Here is a 21,651-nt window from a genome sequence, read left to right on the forward strand (position 1 = left end):
TTATATTGCCTTCGCTCCTTTGTCAAAGATCCACCGACTATGCTGCCTCAGTTTTTTTGATTCTCATTCATCAGTGGAATTTTCGGAATTAGGTTTATTCTCATTATCCTCTATTTGGCACCTTTCTTCCAGTTTTTTCTATTAAAAAAATTTTTTTTTGGTATTAAGTGGGACACTTAAAATTTTGTAAGTGAGATATAATTTTCCACCAGTTACATTGTGTTGGCCAAAAAGTTCATTTGGTCAACCCATATTATGTGTGCTTAGTCACTAAGTCATGTCCAACTCTGCAACCCCATGGACTGTAGCCTGCCAGGCTCCTCTGTCCTTGGAATTCTCCAGGCCAGAATACTGGAGTGGGTAGCTGTTTTCTTCTCCAGGGGATCTTCCCAACCCAGGGATCAAATCCAGGTCTCCCACATTGCAGGCAGATTCTTTACTGTCTGACCACCAGGGAAGCCCCAACCCATACTATGGTGGATGTAATTCATGTTTCCAGCAGAGTTGGCGTACTAGTATAAATATGTGAAGTAAAACATGATGATTCATAGGGGGTCATTTGACCAATGTACTAGAAAATAGTTGGACACCATTCTGTCTTCCCACACCCCATTTGTAATCTCCAACCACCAGCTGAGGCCCCAGCCACAAATAAAAACTATTCAGATCATCTTAGCTCTCCTTACAAGGATCAATTGCCCTTTCAAGTATGCCTAACCTAAATCTCAAAATAATGAAGAGAATCATCATTTCATAGTAATCTATTTCTCCTTAGACCATAGGACTGCTTGGTTTTGAATCCTAATTCTACTATTGACCAGCTGTTTGACCTCTGAAAGGTTAAAGGCTGATTAAGTCCTGTGTTCTTTAGCTGTTAAAAGGAGATAATAAAAGTACCTCTCTCCAGCTGTTCTGAGTCTTACATAAATCTAGTTCATATAAAAGGATTAGTACAACACTTGGCTATGGTAAGAATCTAGATGTCAGTTCTATGTCCACTTAAGGGAGTAACAATTCTGTTTTTTTCCACTTCTTAGAACTCTTAACTCCAGATTTTACAAAGAATTCCAGGTATATTTGCATCTTAATAAGTTAACTAGATATGTTTCTGAGTTTGTCTATAAAATAGATTTTAAAATTTTAATTATTTTTATTGAACTATAGTTGATTTACAATGTTGTGTTAGTTTCTGGTATTCAGAATATATATTTTCTTTTTTTCAGATTATTTTCCATTATAGATTATTATAAGACTTTGAACATTGTGTTCTGTGCTATACAGTAGGACCTTGTTATTTATCTATTTTATATAAATTAGTGTGTATCTATTAATCCCAAGATCCTAATTTATCCCTCCCTTGCTTCCCCCATTTGGTAACCATAAATTTATTTCCTGGGTCTTTGAGTCTGTTTCTTAAAGCAGATTTTTATATTTAATTCTCCTCTCTTATTATCATTGTATAGTCAGAGATGCAGTCTTATGAACCACTGTATCAATGACAATGAACAACAGATGTTTTCAGTGTTAACAGGCTATTGGCAGCATATAAATTGGCAGTTGATTGGAGACCTTAAGAACCTGGAAAAGTTTAAAAACAATGACATTGAGGGGTTCCTCCCAACCCCCCAGTCTGAAGAAAATGGTGGTGAGAGCATAACAAAGGTGTTTATTTTGGGTACAGACTGTTCTTTCATTGAGCAAACACAGTGATATGTTTATAAAGACATAAGAGAAGGGGACACACCCAGAGTGGTTTATAAGCAAAATAGCTCAGAGCCCTGGTATGGAAGAGGCTGTTTCTAGAACTCGCAGAACAATCTCTCTAAGACTTCATTCCTGAAAGGAATAAAAGGTTTTAAGGATAAGAGCCCTAGACAGTAACCATTGTTCCTGCAGATATTTGCTGCTTTGTGTCCTTTGTAAACACCTGGCCATCTATGTGTAGACCATCATTGAGACACAAGACATTTTTCAAAGCTGAAGGTACATCAATTTACTGTAAATACTTATCATACCTATACAGTGCAAATATGTGTTTCTCATCAGCTTCAAATAAGCTGGAAGTTTCTGACCCGTCCCTTTTGTGAATACCAGTCTAGGGACTGCATATGTGGTAACAGAATTCCAGAAACTAGTTTTATTTGTTCCTCCAGTTCTCAACATGGCAGCCTGAGAATGAGGAAGTCATAGTTAATATGTGTTCCTTTGGCCTTTGGGTGATGCTCTAACATAGATTGCTGTCAAATAAATAGAGTCCAGTTTAAAGACCATTTTGATCAGGCGGTTAAGGAAATGATTAATTCCTTTTCACTTGGGCCATGTTGAGTGGCATCAATATTTTCTTCAGTCTTTGCTCTTTGGGCACCTTGGGCATATGAAACAACATTAGAAACATGTTCGGAATCCTGGCCCACTCGAAATAGGTATTAAAAATCTAAAGGTCACATTCAGGTTAAAGGGTCCTGATTTAAGGGTCCACTAATCTTATGACTTGCAGAAACACCCCTGACTCTCGTTATCTTTTTTTCTTTGACCTTTCAGCCACCTGAAATAGTAAATTATCCATATGGAAGTATCAATAGGACATTTCCTCTCCTTCCTCTTTCTCCTGTATCATGTTCGCAGATGAAAAGAAAAAGTGGTACAAAAATATTTAATGGTGAAGTCAGATTCAACAGAAGCAGAGGTGGAAGAAAGAAACCTAATTGCTCCACTTTGAACACACATGTTTTCCATACACGGCTGGTTTTCTTCAATTTTCGTAATTACAATTTCAGGCAGCATCCTTCCACTCCAGGACGGTCATCCCATGTGTGGGTGACCCATTTCCTGTACACTTCCTTCCTCCGGCCCACTTCTTGGCCACATTAACATTACTTCATGTCACAAATGATACCACAGGTGGCCAGAACAGGTTTTGGGAAAAGGAAAAAATGAAATAGAAACCTGTCAGAGTTGCTTTCTGTTAAATTAAAATATTTGATGAGGTGCAGCCCAAACTATTGGCCAGAATGAGACTTCCGAAAAACATTGGCATTTTGGAAACCTGCACTCTTTCTTTCGTGATCTATTAACCAAGCATTAGCTGGCTGGGCTATCTCTGACGAGGTCAGAGGAGCAAGCATTTGGCAGTTGTGAACTTGGATATAAGGTGAGAATATGCCCTCACTTTTGGGGTGTAATTGATCAGCTAATATTGACTGCAATCCTAGATTAGCATTGGTTTAATGCATAGTCTTCTAGGGGCTTACAGTCAAAGGAGACAAAATTTACATACAAGTTTCAACAGTCAGCCAAACTGCAGCAGAATTCAGTGGGTAGGGGTTAGACTGTGTAGAACAAAATATATGTATGTGTCTGTCTGTCTCCATTCCTAAGAGAAGAGATAGCCAACTAGGCTGAAGAATGAGGGAAAGTTTTGTGGGAGGAAGTTGTTCCCAAGCTGTACTCCAAAAACTGGGGAGCAGGGGGAGAATGGAAGTTGGGTCAGTGTGTGCCGGGCCTCAAGTGCCAGAAGGAATCAAGAAAGTAACAGAAAGTTGCAAATGTTCATAAAATATATAAGCCTCTATTTTCAACAAAGTTGATATTATCTGTGTTGAAAGATGGGTATACCATTTGTTAGAATGAATCCATAATACTACTCAAGCGTGTTTATAATGTTCAACAAAAGGCAATCTCCTTTGAAGAATAAATTAACAAATTCATGTCAGGAGATGCTAGAGGTATCTGCCACTTGTAACCATGTGACATTGAGGGATGAAATTTGGAAAGAGGTGAGCTTCCATTTTCTTTTTGTTCAGTCACTGAGTCATGTCCGACTCAGTACACCAGGCTTCCCTGTCCTTCACTATCTTCCAGAGTTTGCTCAGACTCATGTCCATTGAGTTGATGAGGCCATTTCATCCTCTGTCACCCCCCTTCTCTTCCTGCCTTCAGTCTTTATCAGCATCAGAGACTTTTCCAATGAGTTGGCTCTTCGCCTCAGGTGGCCACAGTATTGGAGCTTCAGCATTAGTCCTTCCAGTGAATATTCAGGGTTGATTTCCTTTCGGATTGACTGGTTTGATCTCCTTGCTGTCTAAGGGACTCTCAAGGACTTTGATTTAGGTTGTATTTAAAATAGAAGCCAAGTCATGGCTACAAAGCTCAGGATGACCTGACTTCTGCTATCCCTTCTAACCTGCTACCTTCTGTGCCATTTCCCCTCACATCCACTAATCTTGCCTGGAAAATCCCATGGACAGAGGAGCCTGGCGAGCTGCAGTCCATGGGGTTGCAAAGAGCTGGACACGACTGAGCTACTAAGCAGCTAGTAAGCACAGGCACTACCAAGACGAGCTCTGAGCTCTTGGGCAAGCCAGCTCCTTCTCTTCAGCCATATCTCAATTCACATTTCACTTTCTCCAAGCTGGGGTCTTTCTTTGACCATCCTTCCGAGAGAGGTGTGTACTCAGTCCCCTCAGTACTGACTGCCATGTCACCCCCTTTAATGCCTTTAAAACATAAGGAGTGCTACAGATGGTGGTCTTTGTTTTATCATCTGTGTTTCCCGTTTAGCGAGGTCATGAAGACAGGGGACCTCCTTGTCCTTGTTCACTGCCATTCCCCAGCGTGTAATAAGTGCTCAGTAAAGTATGTGTTGGATGAATCAGTGTCAGTGGGGTCACCATTATGCCTAGAGCCTACGGAGCACATGTTCTCCTCCCCTCCTGAAGTGCTGAAGGGTTACAAAGCGGGAGGAAGATAGTGAATGGTGTGGACCTAGGGTGGCTTGCGTTGCCATGGCAGTAGGCTAGAGTGGCACATCCCTTTTCCTTTGTTCCTCCAACTGAGCCTTAAGAACCTGGAAAACAATACCACTCAGAGGGATATTTCACAGAGATGGACTTTGAAGGAATAATTGTGTGGGTTGGATGAATGCTAGTCAATTATATTGGGAAGAACTGCTGGTTAATTCGCCTCTTGATGTGTTTGTATGTTGTAGCCATTGTGGGATGAAATCACTACACATAATGAGCTAAGGTTCACTGGCTCTCCAGCCTGCCCTTCAAAGCCCTCACACACATTTTCCCATGTCTGTCCCCCTTCTGGACTGTGCACTCTTCTTCCCTCCCTTCTCAAAGTAGTGCTGAATGACTCTGTTCACCCCCTGCAAATTATGGTGCAATACCCATTGTTAATTTACTGAAAGAAGTTTGAGGAGATTGTTATTTTTTTTCTCTTTTATGGGTTTCTCACAGCAGTGGCACACCTCTGGCTGACACTGTACAGAAGCTGCTGAGGTTTTTCTCATTTGTAGCCAGGCTTTACTAGGTGCCTGGTTAAGAAATTATGATGTTCTTCTGTTATCTAGTTTGGGTTTATAAATGAAATGCTGCAAGGCCTTTTTTATGTGTCATTAATACATGCTAACAATAAAATGGGGCACTCATTGCTCTGCTGTTGAGAGACTTTATCATGTTTTTCCAAAGGATCTATGGTATTAGAGCAGGGCAGAACTGGCAGAAGAGATTTCTGTTTCACTTGCCTTACCCACATCTCTCCTTCCTCCCTTCCCCTGTTGTCGTGTTGGAGATCTGTGCTTCTGCTTGAACGGACAGTCCACCAAATTCGTTAAATTAATGTATTGTCTTAAGTAGGTACTTCTCCCATCTCCTCTCCGTTTTTGTAATCTGCAATGTCCAATTCTCCCTCTTCACCCTTTAGCACTGCAGTGACAACACGCATCCCTGCCAGTCAGACATGAACATTGAAGGAGCCTGGAAGAGAGGCTACACGGGCAAGAACATCGTGGTCACTATCCTGGACGATGGCATTGAGAGGACCCATCCGGATCTGATGCAAAACTATGTGAGTGTTTGCTGTGGTCAGAATGCCTTCCCTCCTGGGGAACAATGGAACTCATATGAGGATGATGAAAATGGGGGAAAGCATGGAGGTTTCCCAGGTGGCTCAATGGTAAATATTCCACCTGCTAATGCAGGAGATGCAGGTGCCATCCCTGGGTCAGAAAGATCCCCTAGAGAAGGAAATGGTAACTGACTCCAGTATTCTTGCCTGGGAAGTCCCATGGACAGAGGAACCTGCCAGTCTGCAGTCCATCTACATGCAGTCCATGGGGTCACGAAAAAGTCGGGCACAACTTACTTACTAAACAACAACAAAAGGAGGAAAGTCACTGAAATACAGCTGTTATGTATTGCTCCCATCTTACAGAAGATTCACTCTCAGAGGACAGGAATCAGGAGATAATGCTATCCACTTTTGTGTGCCTTTGATGTTGTGATGACAAAAAGCAGGTGATAAGGTAGCAGAAACCCCAGCTGCTGCTGACAACAGCTGCTCCTCTCAACAATTCATCCATGCAGCCAGATAACACTCCTACTTTCCTTTATGGAGAAAGTGTACTTATAACTCTTCTCAAGTTATTCTGTGAGTCTCTTTCTCTCTCTGCCTCTCCCCTTTCAAAGGACAATAATGAATATTCTCCCCGTAGTCCTTAGGAATCAGTCAATTCCTTTGTTTAAGAAAGAACCGTGATTCCAGGACTCAGAACATACGGCGAGCCTGAGGTCACAGAGCAAGTGAAAGGATTGAGACTCAGTACTTTCACTGAAAACCACAGTCCTGATGCCCAGTACTCATGGGACACAGGTTGTTTCTGTCCGTGGGGCCTCTCGGTCCCCTTTACCACTGTGATATTTCCTGCCTGGAAATAGGTCAGTGACGCTTCTGTCCCCTACTCTCCAGACATATCCCTTCCACCAGCTTCTCCTCCCTAAGTTTGGTTACAAGTCCATAAGTATCTCCCAATATGCCATTCTCTGCTCCAAATGTGTGTTTCCTGACACCTCAGTGTTCTCCCTAAAATATTTATTTTGTCACTGAAGAGCCTCCAGTGACTCCCTAGTATCTGCAAATGTAGTTCTCTGATTCCTGTCAGGACGCTGCAGAAACTCCTGGTGGAGCCCACTCACACCGGTGCCTTCCACCTTGCCTTCTGGCCTCTTTCCTGTTGACGACTGTTTCCGCTAGAATGCTGGTATTGCTGCAAACCCATCAAGACTTCAGTCACCCATGTCCCGTTCTATACTTCACGACTTGGTACTTTTAATTCCAAAACTTCGGTGGTGTGAGTTTCCCTATATTGTTTTCATGTTGTTATTGAAAAAAAAAAAAAATTGAAGTTGGTGATTTTCTGTCAGCTTACAAATTTCCTTTCACAGCCTTGAAAAGACAAGCAGCTCTAAATCACGATGAAATCAGGACTCATATTGACCCTTAAGGAGGAAAGTCAGGGGCCAGGGTTTGCCCTGTGTTTACAGAAGAGCCCCACAGAAAATTCTAAGCTATAACTCAGAGGACTACACCTCCTCAGATTTTTTTTTTCTTCTCACCTATTGGGTTGGCCAAAAGTTTCTTCAGGTTTTCATCTAATATTGTATTGAAAAACCTGAACGAACTTTTGGGTCAACCCAATATATTCATGGTCGTTAAAGGAGCAACGTCAGCAAGCCCAGCCTATCTCACTGTGCCCTGAGCTGGTGGGAGTCCTGAGAGAGCCTTGGCCCACAGGCTCCCTAAACACGTCAGTACAGAGGATTCGCCATTGTCGCAGGCCTGCTGCCTTTCTCTCCTCATTGGTCCTCAGTAACTGGTGGACACAGCAGTGTCCCTGAGGAACCTCGTAGCGGATGCACTCAGAATGGACATGGCCTTTTCTTTAAGGTTGAGATTCTAAGGAAAGAATATAATGTCCTCTTGAAATCTGCTCGCTCTCTCTCTCTCTCTCTCTCTCACCGTTTATCTTCAGCCTGGGAAGGCGCTTGGTTTCTCCTCAGAGTGGAATCACCAGCTGTTTGTCTCTGTTCCCATCTCTCCTCTGCTCTCTCTCTCTCAAATACCGCTTCAGCTTCCCATGAAACCATTCAGGTAAAAATGTCCATATATTTTCTCCAGTGTTTCTTTCTCATTTGCTTAATATCACTTATTGCATGACTCTTAATCTCAAATTAGTTTTCCTTTTGTCAGTCAAACCTGCAAAGATTATCTTTGCAGATAAGATACTTCCAAGTCACTTCCTTGACACATCAGAAACTACCACTGGCTCACACAGCCCCCCAGTTCCTAACCTATGAAGACCTTCCTTCACTCAGGATCACCCAATATCACCTGACACTTTATCAACTTTAACTACTTTTCATCTCAGTATTCAATCCTGTTGCCCTTTTCGTTTCAAAAATTCAGCCAAGAAACTTCACAAATCAATTTTTACAATGAAATATTGAAACAGTTTCTCCTAAATTAGATGATTTTCCCTAAGGTTGAAAAAGAGAGAGAGAGAGGAGGAACTGCAAATTCGTTTAGTCCTCATTTGAACCAGACATTTGAGTGGCTGCCCTCCTGCTGCCTCCAAGCACACACAGGTAAACTTCTGTCTCTTCACAGAAGAGACTTTTAGAACTTGCAAAGGAACTTCAGTTCAGACTCCTCATTTACAGGGTAGACACTGAGGCCTGAACACTAAAATGAGTTAGCCCAGGTCAAATAAAGAACAGAACTATGGCTGTCCATGATAAGAAAGACTTCTTCTTATATGCAATACAGTTTTTATAGAGCATTCCTATTCTCCACTGCATTGAAATTCATCTGATTAAATACAAAGAGCCTTAACCTAAATGTGATTGCATTCTTTACCTTTTTCATTTCTTTTCCTCCCTTGAAAGAAAATTCTCTCGAATTTACCTGTGCAGTTAGCAGTACTGGTACCCTTTTGGTTCTCCTAAAGTCAGAGCTGGTGAAAGTAGAGAAGAACACATTGGATTAGATGGGATGTCTGGGTTCCAGTCTTCATTCCATAGGCAATTTGTTTCATGCCTGTGGCCAAGTTACGTAACCTGTCTCAGCCTCTTGTTTCCTTATGAGTAAAATTAGATGATATCACCCTTCGTGCTTGAATGAACACTAAGTTGGGCTGCTTTGTATGTTTCTCTATATGGGACTTAGAGCAGGACTTACTGTCTTTATATGTCATGTGTATTTTACTTACTTCCCCCAAACATTTCAGACTCCCTGTACCTATAAGTTATTTTCAGAAATGAGAGTCTTTGATAAGAAAGCAGAAAGCAAAGAGCATTTACTTTCACTAAAACTGATAACAGAAATCATAAAGCATAAGAAAATTCAAAACACCTTAAATTAGTTCTGTCTACTGTGATATAAATTTGAATGATGGAATAATCCACTAATTTTTTTTCTTAGAAATTTGAATATTTTTCACAATTAGTTAAAAGGGCAAATAAATGAAGTTTTGGTTTCAGAGAAACTTCTGTTTCACTTGAAACCTTGACATACAGTAAAACTTTATTCTTTTGGTTGGGGCAAAAGCCTATTGGGTATAAATAAGAAGTTTTGAATTGTAGGCCCTTTCATAGTAGATAAAACATCTGAAACCAGACAAATATTGCCTCATAGAGGTCCCAAGATAACCAGATACAGTAGACTTCTAACATTCATTTTTAATTGACTTGCCAGTTATTTGTGAATGATCTTTGTCTCCAGAAATCTCTGAATCGTAGTAATGTATTTGCACACTCAAGAAATGAAGTAAGGAATAGAGAGAGTCTACGAAGACTAAACCACTTTGCTTCTAGGTGGTCTAGCAGTACTTTGCCGAGTAGCTGGTTATTGGGGTGAAGGGTCAGTGTGAGCTATGAGGGAACAGTGGTGGCAAGGATGGACTGAGCACATCTTTGGTCTGTAGAGAGTATTTCTTCCCCTTTATGGGACAAAATATGACACTGATTGTTATTGAACAAGGCATTCTGACACCACTGGACTGTGAGTGTTTTATTTAATCTAACTACTGTCTTGCAGAAATGTGTTTAAGGAGTCATGAGTCTTCCGGTCCATGGCTAATTAATGAACATCTGTATCCTTTCTCTGTTTCCTCTGTGACCACAGGATGCTCTGGCAAGCTATGACGTGAATGGGAATGACCTAGACCCCATGCCCCGCTACGACGCAAGCAACGAGAACAAGTAAGAGCCCGGTGGGGAGGCTGGTGTGTGGCCCACACAGAGCTTTGTTTTCTGCTCTTGCCAAAGGAAATCTTTCCTTGGAAATCTTTGGTAACAAATGATCCCTAATTTGCTGTAAGATAAGCAAGTGTCTTTCTGCTAAAGCTTCTGGATATAAAAACGGGTGGTCACCACAGTAAGAATGGTTGCAGAGAGAACCTGGGGGAATAACTTGAGGATGTGGCTGGGGAATATTACTCCTCACGTGGTCACTGGCCTGTGACCCACTTGTTTAGGGTTAGGGATGCTCAAGGGAGAGGCAAAACAAAGTGTCCCCTGGACTTTACTCTGTCCAGTTCAACATATTGGGTTGAATGTTGTACTTGAGGTCTCTGCCAGGGCTTTCCGGTTTGCTTCTTGTTTCTCTCTTCTACTCTGCAGTGATTGTATTCTTTACTAACATGCCTGCGATACTTATATGGTTTTTTCATGTATGAAACACATTATCACTCTTATCCTCCAAGTCAGGAGCCTTAGAAGCCCATGTAGCCACATTTATACTTCCCAGTTAGTACAGTAGATTTTTGGAAAGCAAAAGAAATGCACAATCATTTCTTGCTTGTAATGAGCCAGATATTTGTCAAAGATTAGTAGAATGTTTCTAATCTCTGCTGCTGCTGCTAAGTCTCTTCAGTCGTGTCCGACTCTGTGCGACCCCACAGACGGCAGCCCACCAGGCTCCCCCATCCCTGGGATTCTCCAGATCACATTAAATTTGGGGCTTTTACTTCAAAGGTTTTCAGCATAATGTTGTGATTTAGATACTATCATTTGAATTTTCACTTACCTGTTTTTGTTTGGGATCACAGAAGTTGTAAAGAGAGGTATTTTGTTCATTTATTATGTACAGTTTCTACCCTGCATTTTTCCTAAGGGAAAATTTTCTCACCTGGTATTATTTGATTAAGTAAGTCAATAAATTTAGATAAAACCATGCAGCCTGGATAATTGTGACTGTGCATGGGGTGTTCCCCTCCCCCTTCTTAACCATTTGCAAAGAAGCCTTGAAAAAGTTACCATAAAAAATATGCTATTTGATAATATTAGCAATTGAATCAATGTTATAAATCAGATTCAGTAGTGAAAGCATTAACATACAAATTGATGTAGATAGAATTTTCCAGAACTTTTGAAACAAACAAAAAAAAGAAAGGGCCCTGGATAGTTTTCCATCAAGTCTGGTCATTACTGTCTAGATTACACTGTTTAAAGTTATAATCAATAATTTGAGACAATGTGAGCTAATTTACTTAACCTAATTTGCAAACTAACATGAAACACTGAAAAAGAAACTGAAGCTTCCATAATTAAAAAGTCCCCTGTGATAAATTTTGCTCTCTAGTGCAGTCTACTGTAGTGCAACATATATGCTCCTAAAAATACTCGCACTCTGCAAAGTCTAAAACCACAGAGTAATAGGAAAATGTAGTTGGAGCTCACACTCAGAAACTTCATCAATGACACACATGGAAAAATGGTAGGCACCTATTAAAAATAATCACCCAGTTTTATTCATGTTAAGTGATTAAGAAATATATAAAACTAATCAATGTGGCACTTTATCTTGTATAATAATTCTCCCAGCAGTCCTTAGATGTGGAGCAAAAAAAAAAAAGGCTCAGTTAAGTCAGGTGGACAAGGGTTAAACAGGTAGTAAGAGATGGAGATGTTAGGAAGCAAAGAATCCAGCTCAAGTGGTTTGTTTACAAGCTCTTGCTCTGTATATTATACACAAGGCTAAGTTCTTAAGGTAATGAAAAGGAAAATGATCCAAGTAGCTTTCATTTAAATGAGTTGTGACTAGAGATAATTGGTTTCAATAACAGTAAGTTTGAGAGAATGAAAGATTGAATTATTGACCAAAATAGTTTGATAATACAGAGTGCTGAGCTGACCTTTGACATCTTGTCATAAAGAAGGCTAAAAAGTGTGTGCCAGTCTGATACTTCAAAATAGAAAGAATATAATTCAGAGAGCCAGGTTGGGTTCAGAGTCCCTTTCCATCAGTTTTATACTTGATCTGTGTCTTATTGTTATGAAATTAAATTCTAACTAGTTTGTTGGTAATACAGTTCTATTGTGACACTGACTTCTTAAACTGCAGTTTTATTTTTATAAAAGTTATACTCCATTTACAGTTATTACAAAATACTTATTATGAAGTATTCCCTGTGTTATATAAAACATCTTTGTAGCTTATTTTACACCCAGTAGTTTGAACCTCCCACATCCCCAACCCTATTCTGCCCCTCCCGTCACTTTATCTTGAATAAGACCTGAAATTGGCTTATGGAAGTGTGTGCCCATTGCCTTTGCTTCTACTCACATGCTTGCCACTCTGTGTGCAAGAGGAAGAAAAAATGAGAGAAAGATGAAAAAATTGAAAAACAGAAAATAGGAAAATAATGAACCAGGCTGGGAGGAGGGCGTACAATTCAGCAGAGTGGAGGGATACCCTCCAGGGTGGTCTTTGGAAGCATGGAAGCTTGCAAGTTACTATGAAGTGGAAGGAGGGTTATCCGAGGTCAAAGAGGAAACAACAGCATCAGATGTAGACACATTGTGCTCCTGAGGTGTGCAGTTCTGTGTGTTTTGTGTATTCCTACAGTGCTCATTGCAACTTGGTATGTTTTCTACATTCACCTAGAGTTTCTGATACAAAATTGTTCATAAACAAATGCAAAGTTCACATTATATTTAGATCATTCTGTAATATGTCAATGTTATTGAAAATTTTTTTTGTTTTCAAGGCAAGCATTATAGTAGAACTGATTATACCATATCCATTGGCTAAAGTTATCTCATCAACATTTGTGTGTATAGCGAAAAGAGAAATAGGAAAGCTCGAGGAAAGTCAAGATGAAGTTAACACCCAAAGTATCCTTGTACAGAGTGTGAAGGGATGGGGGTGCTGTAGGTGGGAACTGCAAAGGTGTAGTGCCCTGTAGCCAATTCTGTCTGAATCTAGATGTGGTGAGTTTTATATCAAAACTCAGTGGTAATGGCTATTCTCCTAACATGTATCCGTCCTGTGACTAACAGTGCTGACCACAAAGCGTGTGTGTGAAGACAATTCTTTGAGTGTTGGCTTTGATGGCTTTTTTACTGGCCGTCTTTTAAAAACTGTATCCTTTGTGAGGACACCTTTCAAACTTGGCTGCTTGCCAAGACCTTTGTTCAAGAAGAGTAGCTATCTTCCTGGTCACGCTGGTATATCCTAGTGTGTGCTGTTTTGACCCTAAGTCCTAAGTAGTGCTCTGGTTCATTGAGTGTAGTGTGGGTATGAGTGTTAGAGGACACAGGCATGTTCTGAATGTGTGCTTAGGTTTGTAGCCTTGGCAGCGAAATATGACATTTTCCAGAGTGCAACACCAGCACTCTTACCTCTGTTATATGAAAATCAACAGTCACCTGGGGCATCAGATGGCCCTATCAATCCATGCACATCCAAGACACATGTGCATGCTTGGTCGTGTCTGACTCTCTTGTGACCCCATGGACTGTAGCCCATGAGGCTCCTTTGTTCATGGAATTTTCCAGGCAAGAGTACTGGAATGGGTTGTTACTTCTTATTCCAAGGGATCTTCCTGATCCAGGGATCAAACCCATTTCTCTTGTGTCTTCTACATTGGCAGGCATATTCTTTATCACTGCCCACTTGGGAAGCTCACTAGTGCTGCCCAGTTTTTTCTTGGTTAACCACAAGCATGTATTGGGTTGGCCAAACCCAAATGAACTTTTTGGCCAAATTTAGGCATTTAGGGTTAAAATATCATCTCTGTTCATTAGACCATAATTATAAATATAATTGATGGATCTGTCTTTAAGAGTGGGTCCTTAGATAGATAATTCTGGATCAGTAGAAGTCACGACATCAGAAAATAAAGAGTGGCTCATAGTCTGAGAGTTGACTTTAAGGTTTGGTTCACCATAATAGCTTTATGGTCTTTAGGTTTAACTATTCTGAGCTTTAGTATTTTTAGAAATCTCTGAAATGGGTATAATAATACTTCCAAAGATTAGCAAGAAAGTATGTAAAACAGCAGGCGTAGGGCTAACTGTATAATAGGTGCTAGATAATTATAACTCATTATAATTATGTATTCAGTTCCTACATCCAGTTCTCAATAAATAATCAGTTAAAATTATAATTGTCTCAAAATACATGTGCACATGAACATTCAGTTCAATTCAGTCACTCAGTCGTGTTCGACTCTTTGCAACCCCATGAACCACAGCATGCCAGGCCTCCCCATCCATCACCAACTCCTGGAGTTCACCCAAACCCATGTCCATCGAGTCGGTGATGCCATCCAACCATCTTATCCTCTGTGGTCCCTTTCTCCTCCTGCCCTCAGTCTTTCCCAGCATCAGGGTCTTTTCAAATGAGTCAGCTCTTCACATTAGGTGGCCAAAGTATTGGAGTTTCAGCTTCAAAATCAGTCCTTCCAATGAACACCCAGGACTGATCTCCTTTAGGATGGACTGGTTGGATCTCCTTGCAGTCCAAGGGACTCTCAAGAGTCTTCTCCAACATCACAGTTATGAACATTATAAATTTCAATTAAGACTTGGAAGCCTTCGTTTATTTCCATGGTTAGAGGTTTAGATGTGCTTTATGCTTCTATCGGGACTGGGAACCGTGACTCATTTGGTAGACAGTAAATCTGCTTTTTTGAAAAAATAGTATTTATTTATTTGGCTGTGCCGAGTCTTTTCTTCATTGCAGTATGCGGAATCTTTAGTTGAGGCATGTGGGATCTAGCTCTCTGACCAGTGACTGAACCTGGGCTCCCTATATCGGGAGCACAGAATCTTAGCCACTCAACCACCAGTTAGGAGGAGTGTTAATCTAGGGCAGTGCTCCTCAGTGTGGTCCATGGATGGATGCAGGTCCATGAACTATTTGCTGATGGTGAGCGTTACGGTAGAGAGCCTGTGCCTACGTGCTCGGTCACTAAGTCATGTGTGACTCTTTTGTGACCACATGGATTGTGACCAGTCAGGCTCCCCTGTCCATGGAATTTCCCAGGCAAGAATACTGGAGTGGGTTGCCATTTCCTCTTCCAGGGGATCATCCCAACCCAGGGATTGAACCCGCATCTCCTGCATCTCCTGTGTTGACAGGCAGATTCTTTACAACTGAGCCACCTGGGACCAGGGAAGTCACCAAATCTGCTTCTCTTTAATTCTACCCAGTATTCCATCTCCCATTACTGGATCATGGTGCCTTAAATTTATTTTTTTGTTTTTTAATTAATTTTTTTATTTTACTTTTTAACATTGTCTTAAATTTAAATGAAGCTATGGTTTTTCCAGTAGTTATGTATGGATGTGAGAGTTGGACTATAAAGAAAGCGGAGCGCTGAAGAATTGATGCTTTTGAACTGTGGTGTTGGAGAAGACTCTTGAGAGTCCCTTGGACTGCAGGGAGATCCAACCAGTCCTTCCTAAAGGAGATCAGTCCTGAATATTCATTGGAAGGACTAAGGCTGAAGCTGAAACTCCAATACTTTGGCCACCTGATGCAAAGAACTGACTCATTTAAAAAGACCCTGATTCTGGGAAAGATGGAAGGTGGGAGAAGGGGACGACAGAGGATGAGATGGTTGGATGGCATCACTGACTCAATGGACGTGAGTTTGAATAAACTCTGGGAGTTGGTGATGGACAGGGAGGCCTGGTATGCTGCAGTCCATGGGAGTCGCAAAGAGTTGGACACAACTGAGCAACTGAACAGAACTGGGTGAGGGGGGGGAATTTCTAAACATCACCTGAAGGCAGTTGAAGCATATGTTGTGCAAGTACCTTATTGTACAATCTGACTGGTAGGCTTCAGAGAATATTTGGAATTATTTGACACCTAGCTGTGTTTGTTCATTCATTCAGTGGATAATCACTGAAACACTACCTGTTGAGTGGCTCTGTTGCCTGCTTAGGGAATACAATGATGCAGTAATATAAGCTACTAATTAGGAAATGACTTAGAATCTGTAACCTGGAGAGTTGTAGTCCTATCATTGGCTCTTCCTAGCTGTGCTGTGAAGCCTGAGGGTGTGGACAACTGAGTGTACTGTGTCAGTTTATATAAAGGACTTGAGTGTCCTTGGAGTTTGGTATCTGCAGGGAGTCCCTGAAACCAATGTCTGGAGGATACCGAGGGATGACTGTACTAATAGACAATGTACCCTCGAAACTGTATGCAAATCATCTGTCTTAGGTTTACCTGATTACATTTCTAGCACTAAAGCTTTGGGGTAAAGAAAATCACCTTTGAAGTAAAAAAGTTATCAAAGTCCTTTTCTTATCACTTTTTTTTCAAGTCCCCAAACAGTGGTGTGTCAAACCTAAATAACAGATACTAAAGAAATAGCGTGATTGAGAGAGACCTTAAAACCTGTTCTCCCATTTCACTTTCCCTCCATTCATATTAACTTGCAGAATAAAGCTGACTGCATTGTTCTAGGCTTAAAATAGAAAATGCCTCCCTCTAAATGAAACAGTCTCCTGGCATTTCATGCCACTACTCCCGTTTCTGATAAATGAATTATTGATGTCTGAGTTAGATTTTTCCTTCCCTAGGTGGTTGCTTTTTAAATGTTCCCTTTGCTTAAGAGTCATAGCAACATATTTAGTGGGAGATGAGACCACATGCTGTATCTTGAATCTGTGCTTTGTGAGCCTAGAATCTAATTCCCTTTCAAAACAAACCAACTCATAGGTTAAAGACTCATTTTCCAAAAGGAATGGAGTTTTCGTCTTTGTCCCTTATCTCTGTTCCTGGGAAGATTTAGCCAGGGTGGATGGAAGTACATTTCTTCTGGTTCTTTAGTATCCTTTTCACACATCATTTCTGGTTTTAAGAATGTCACCATGTTGTTTGGCCTTTTTATTCTCATCCCTGCAGATGAGGACTGTTGTCAGGAGATGGTATTCAAAAGCAGACCTGGTGAATGTAGGCCGTGCTGGCTACCGTTACAGCAGCTATTTTATCTCGGCACTGGAGAGAAGACCGCACTTGAAATCTACAATCTTAGCCTGTAGAAGCATCGATTCTTGATACCCAGGATTTAGCCACACATGGTCAGATAAAATTATCCTATGGCTAAGTAGGTCAGACAAAAACCCACCCAAGAGAATTGGGGCCATTAACAGAGGCTGATTGTTTTTTTCCAAATATTTTTGAAAAATTTCCGCTCATCCTTTCACAGAATAACACTGTGATATACTCCTATGTGGGATTCCCTGGTAGCTCAGCTGGTAAAGAATCCACCTGCAATGCAGGAGACCCCAGTTCGATTCCTGGGTCAGGAGGATCTGCTAGAGAAGGGATAGGCTACCCACTCCAGTATTCTTGGGCTTCCTTGGTGGCTCAGCTGGTAAAGAATCTGCCTGCAATGCGGGAGACCTGGGTTTGATCCTTGGATTGGGAAGATCCCTGAGGAAGGGAACAGCTACCTACTCCAGCCTTCTGACCTGGAGAATTCTATGGACTATATAGTCCATGGGGTTGCAGAGAGTCAGACACGACTGAGTAACTTTCACTTTTATACTACTATATGGAGAAGGAAATGGCAACCCATTCCAATATTCTTGCCTGGGAAATCCCATGGACAGAGGAGACTGGTGGGCTACAGTCCATGGGGTCACAAAAGAGTCGGACATGACTTAGAGACTAAACAACAAAAATCGCAACAATCCTACTATATACTTGATCAATGATTAGCACATGAATTTATGTAATGTTGACTATAAATGTACGTACCAGAGGCCAAATGTGTTCAAAAGAGACGGTTGTGAAAAATAATCTGATACTTTCCATAGACATCTATAGATTTTTTTGTCCATGAAAGAACCTGCAACAAACATTGTAGAAAATTTGTTTCTATCACATAGGTTCATGATGCAGTATGTTGAAATAACATTTGGGACCATCTTTTAGATTCTGGGAAGTGGTCCATGTCTGGGGCCTCACAGAAAACTGATTAACAGTAGGAAAATTCTGCTCTCAGACCAGAAGCCAGCCTTCCCACCCCTTCCCTCACCAGCCATTAGTCACAAGTCCTGACCATCCTCACCATTGAAGTCTACCTCTTTATAGTTCTCCAAAGACTGATGCTTGTCTGCCCTGTCCATCCGTCCACACTAGCCTTCTGTTAGTCTAATCCCTTCTTCTCACCTGCATCCTTGGAAAATCTCCTAGATGGTCTCCCTGTCTCCAGTCTCACCTCATCCTACTGCCCAAGTGATATTTTAGAACCAAAGTAAGAATACTAAAAACTCTTTTAGATACTCAGTCAAAGATAGTATTAGTCACTCAGTCACGTCCAACTCTTTTCGACCCCATGGACTGTGGCCCACCAGGCTCCTCTGTCCGTGGAATTCTCCAGGCAAGAATACTGGCTTGGTTAGCCATTCCCTTCTCCAGGGGATCTTCTTGACTCAGGGATCTAACCGGGTGTCCTACATTGCAGGCACGTTCTTTACCATCTGAGCCACCAGGGAGTTTTAATACCTTGAAATTGTATTAAAATGCAAAGATCCTTCACGATCCACCTCTTCCCTCATTATTAAGTCTGTTTTGCCCTGTGTGTCCACTCCTCCCCCACTTTATGTATCAACCCTGCAGGACTTGCATAGTTCCCCGAAGGTGCCGCACTCATTCAGCCTCCCACATCTGCCTCCGTGTAATTCCTCCTTCCCCTTCCACTCACATCACTTCTCCTGGGAAGCCTTCTCCCACCTCCTGCATCCGAGTTGGATGCCCGCAAGTGAGTTTTCACAGCATCTGTGAACTTACTTTTTTTAGTGAATAAAACCTTTGCTATTGTAAATGGGGTCACACATACCGAGATAGGGAATAGAGAGGCAAAAACATTCTGAGATGAGTTCCAACTTAGTATGGCATATGAAATGTCTGTTTGGTAGTACAAAAGTTGCAAGAGTATCAACCTTGACTGGCTCATCTAGATGAATTAGCAAAGTGTATCCCAAAGTAGTAACTATTAAAGGGTGTTATATATAACGAACATTGTGCTGGATAACTTTTACCCTCCACCCAGAAAGCTGATCTCTGAGGACTGCATTAAGGGACTCCCTTGCCCTCTGGCCAGAGAAGGCAATGGCACCCCACTCCAGTACTCTTGCCTGGAAAATCCCATGGACAGAGGAGCCTGGTAGGCTGCAGTCCATGGGGTTGCAAAGAGTCAGACACGACTGAGTGACTTCACTTTCACTTTTCACTTTTATGCATTGGAGAAGGAAATGGCAACCCACTCCAGTGTTCTTGCCTGGAGAATCCCAGGGATGGGGTCGTACAGAGTCAGACACGACTGAAGTGACATAGCAGTTGCCCTCTGGCTTTCCACTGGGTTTGGCCAGTGGAACATTCAAGCAGGACATCAGTGGGATGCAGAAGAGTAAAGAAAGGGTATTTACTTTCTGCTTTCTCCTTGCCGAGCCCTTGGGGGTTAGCTGTGTCCCAGATGATCATATTTCCTCTTAGGTGGCCCTAAGGCTGACTTCCTAAGAACTGCCTTTTGTGGGTTCAGTGACCACTTCCCAAAACTTCTTAGATCCAGGGATTTCCCACTGTTGCTAGTCTAGAATGTTGTATTCTTCCTCATTGATTTTCCCAAATCCTTGAATATACTTTTTAACACCAAGATATAAGTCCCTGGAATAAATTTTTATACCCAATATTAAAGAGCTCAGATACCTCTAAGAAAGAAAATAACTACGCCCATAAGAGTTGTCTTGGTGGCCATTTATTTATTCTTTAATGAGAGCTGAGTAAATGTAGAAAGTAGTTGTCTAACCTCAAATTCCTATAAGCCTAACACCTGAAGTGTCTTTCTTTTTATGAACTACTGTATGAATGATTCCAGGGCTCATAATCATGATGAAACTGCACAGTTTGAGGCCCTTTGTTGTTCCCTCTGCCAGTTTCAATGTGTTCTCTTTAAGGACTTGGGGCATAGTCTCTTGGGGCTCACAGTACCAGTTCTGATAAAAAGGGTCTGACTGATGCTATAGGTTACAATGAAGTTTGGATTTAATTTATGCTTAACAGTGCACTATTGACATGAATAATTGATAGTGGCTTCCATTTAAATTTCTTATTTAAAAAACAAACTCACAGATTCCTAAAGCCTCTAAAGCAGATGGAAATTGCAGTAAGAGAAAGAGATAAGTATCCTTTTTAAATAATGGATTAAGCATTTGAGCAGGGTTTCCAGACAGGTATATTTATTTATCTTTCTCTTTTCATCTTCTCCGCTAACCTCCACCTTGGATCCTTCTATTTCTCTTGTTTCCTTATATCCAGAAATATGTACAATTGAGAGCACAGAGACCTTGAGAGGTCAGTGCTAGCGCTGTGTTATCCGTATTATTATTATAGAGCGCTGGAGAAGGCGCCCAGCACCACTCATGTGTAATCAACCAGTGTCCACAGGCTGAGCAGGAAGCAAACTGAGAAGAAAAACACTGTTGTTTTGTTTATTTCACTCCGTGTATAGATACCTGAAGAAGAATATGCGGAAAATATAATCAAACTGCAAACTGACTAAGGGCTTATTTTAATATTAAGATATTATTAATATTTAGATATTGGTTGCTTTCTTATTCACATCAAATGCCTTCTAAGATAAGGGACTGAAGTTAGAATTTTGTTTCTACAAGCTAAAGGAGATGTTATGATTTTTTTTGTTTTAGCAATTCAGTTAATTACAGTAGAAGCCTATTGTTCCAGTGTACTGAAGATCAATAAATGTGTGTGTGTGTGTGTGTAATATCCATGTAGCTGTCCTTTTCAAGTATAATCCTTAATAAAAGGTAGAAAGGTAGAAAATATGTCTTAGATCAGGATATACATGCTGATTTCTCTTCTCATAAAATAGGTCACCAAAGAAGGTCAGGTGATAGAGAAAAAACTGTCCTGATTTTGGGTGAGACCTGGTTAACAGTCTCCACCTTGCTGTTCATTTTATCTGTGACTTTGGGGAGAAGCGATCTTGGCAAAGCCTCCCCCTGCCACGTCAATATCTCTGTGACCCTGTTTGACTTAAACAGCAACAAATAATCTATATGTCTATGGGGTTGCTACTCAGCTGCATTTGAAAGCAGTGTAAACAGCTGCTAATACAGTGAGCACGTCAGTGGGTCCTCTCATTTACTGCTCACAACAACCCACTATCGGAGACAGACTAGAGAGGTGAAGTAAAGTGGCTATTGTCAGCATGTGGCAGAATCACAATTTGAGCTCATTTGTTCCCATGCCATCTATTCACCTGCATAGTTAATTAACCTGTGGTCAAGTAGATGAGAAATTAATTCCTATGCTGATCACATGCTTCAGTAAGTTTACTACCTTGAAAGAACTGCAATTTCTAATGCCTTACTGCTGTATTCAGTAAAGAACCAAGAGCCTAGCTTTACCAAGTGCTGGTTCTTAGAGCCCTGCTTCTCCAAAGAGAGGAGGCTGGTCCACAAAGATTGCCAACACCTTATGTACACGTGACTTTGACCAAATAACAAAAAATCCTTTATTACAGAAAATGACTGTACA

The 21,651-nt window shown here is 41.1% G+C and overlaps 1 protein-coding gene across 3 annotated transcripts in view; it reads left to right on the forward strand.

Annotated features, from left to right (window-relative positions):
* The window catches only part of PCSK5 (proprotein convertase subtilisin/kexin type 5), a 495,662-nt gene that overhangs the window by 126,505 nt on the left and 347,506 nt on the right, over positions 1-21,651 (forward strand). For all 3 annotated transcript variants that reach the window (XM_043891233.1, XM_043891234.1, XM_043891235.1), the window contains exons 4-5: positions 5,710-5,853; positions 9,967-10,043. In XM_043891233.1, coding sequence (XP_043747168.1) covers positions 5,710-5,853; positions 9,967-10,043 — 221 coding nt within the window. The remainder of the gene's footprint in view (positions 1-5,709; positions 5,854-9,966; positions 10,044-21,651) is intronic.

This window comes from Cervus elaphus, chromosome 29, assembly GCF_910594005.1.
Source record: "Cervus elaphus chromosome 29, mCerEla1.1, whole genome shotgun sequence".
Taxonomy (NCBI): Eukaryota; Metazoa; Chordata; class Mammalia; order Artiodactyla; family Cervidae; genus Cervus; species Cervus elaphus.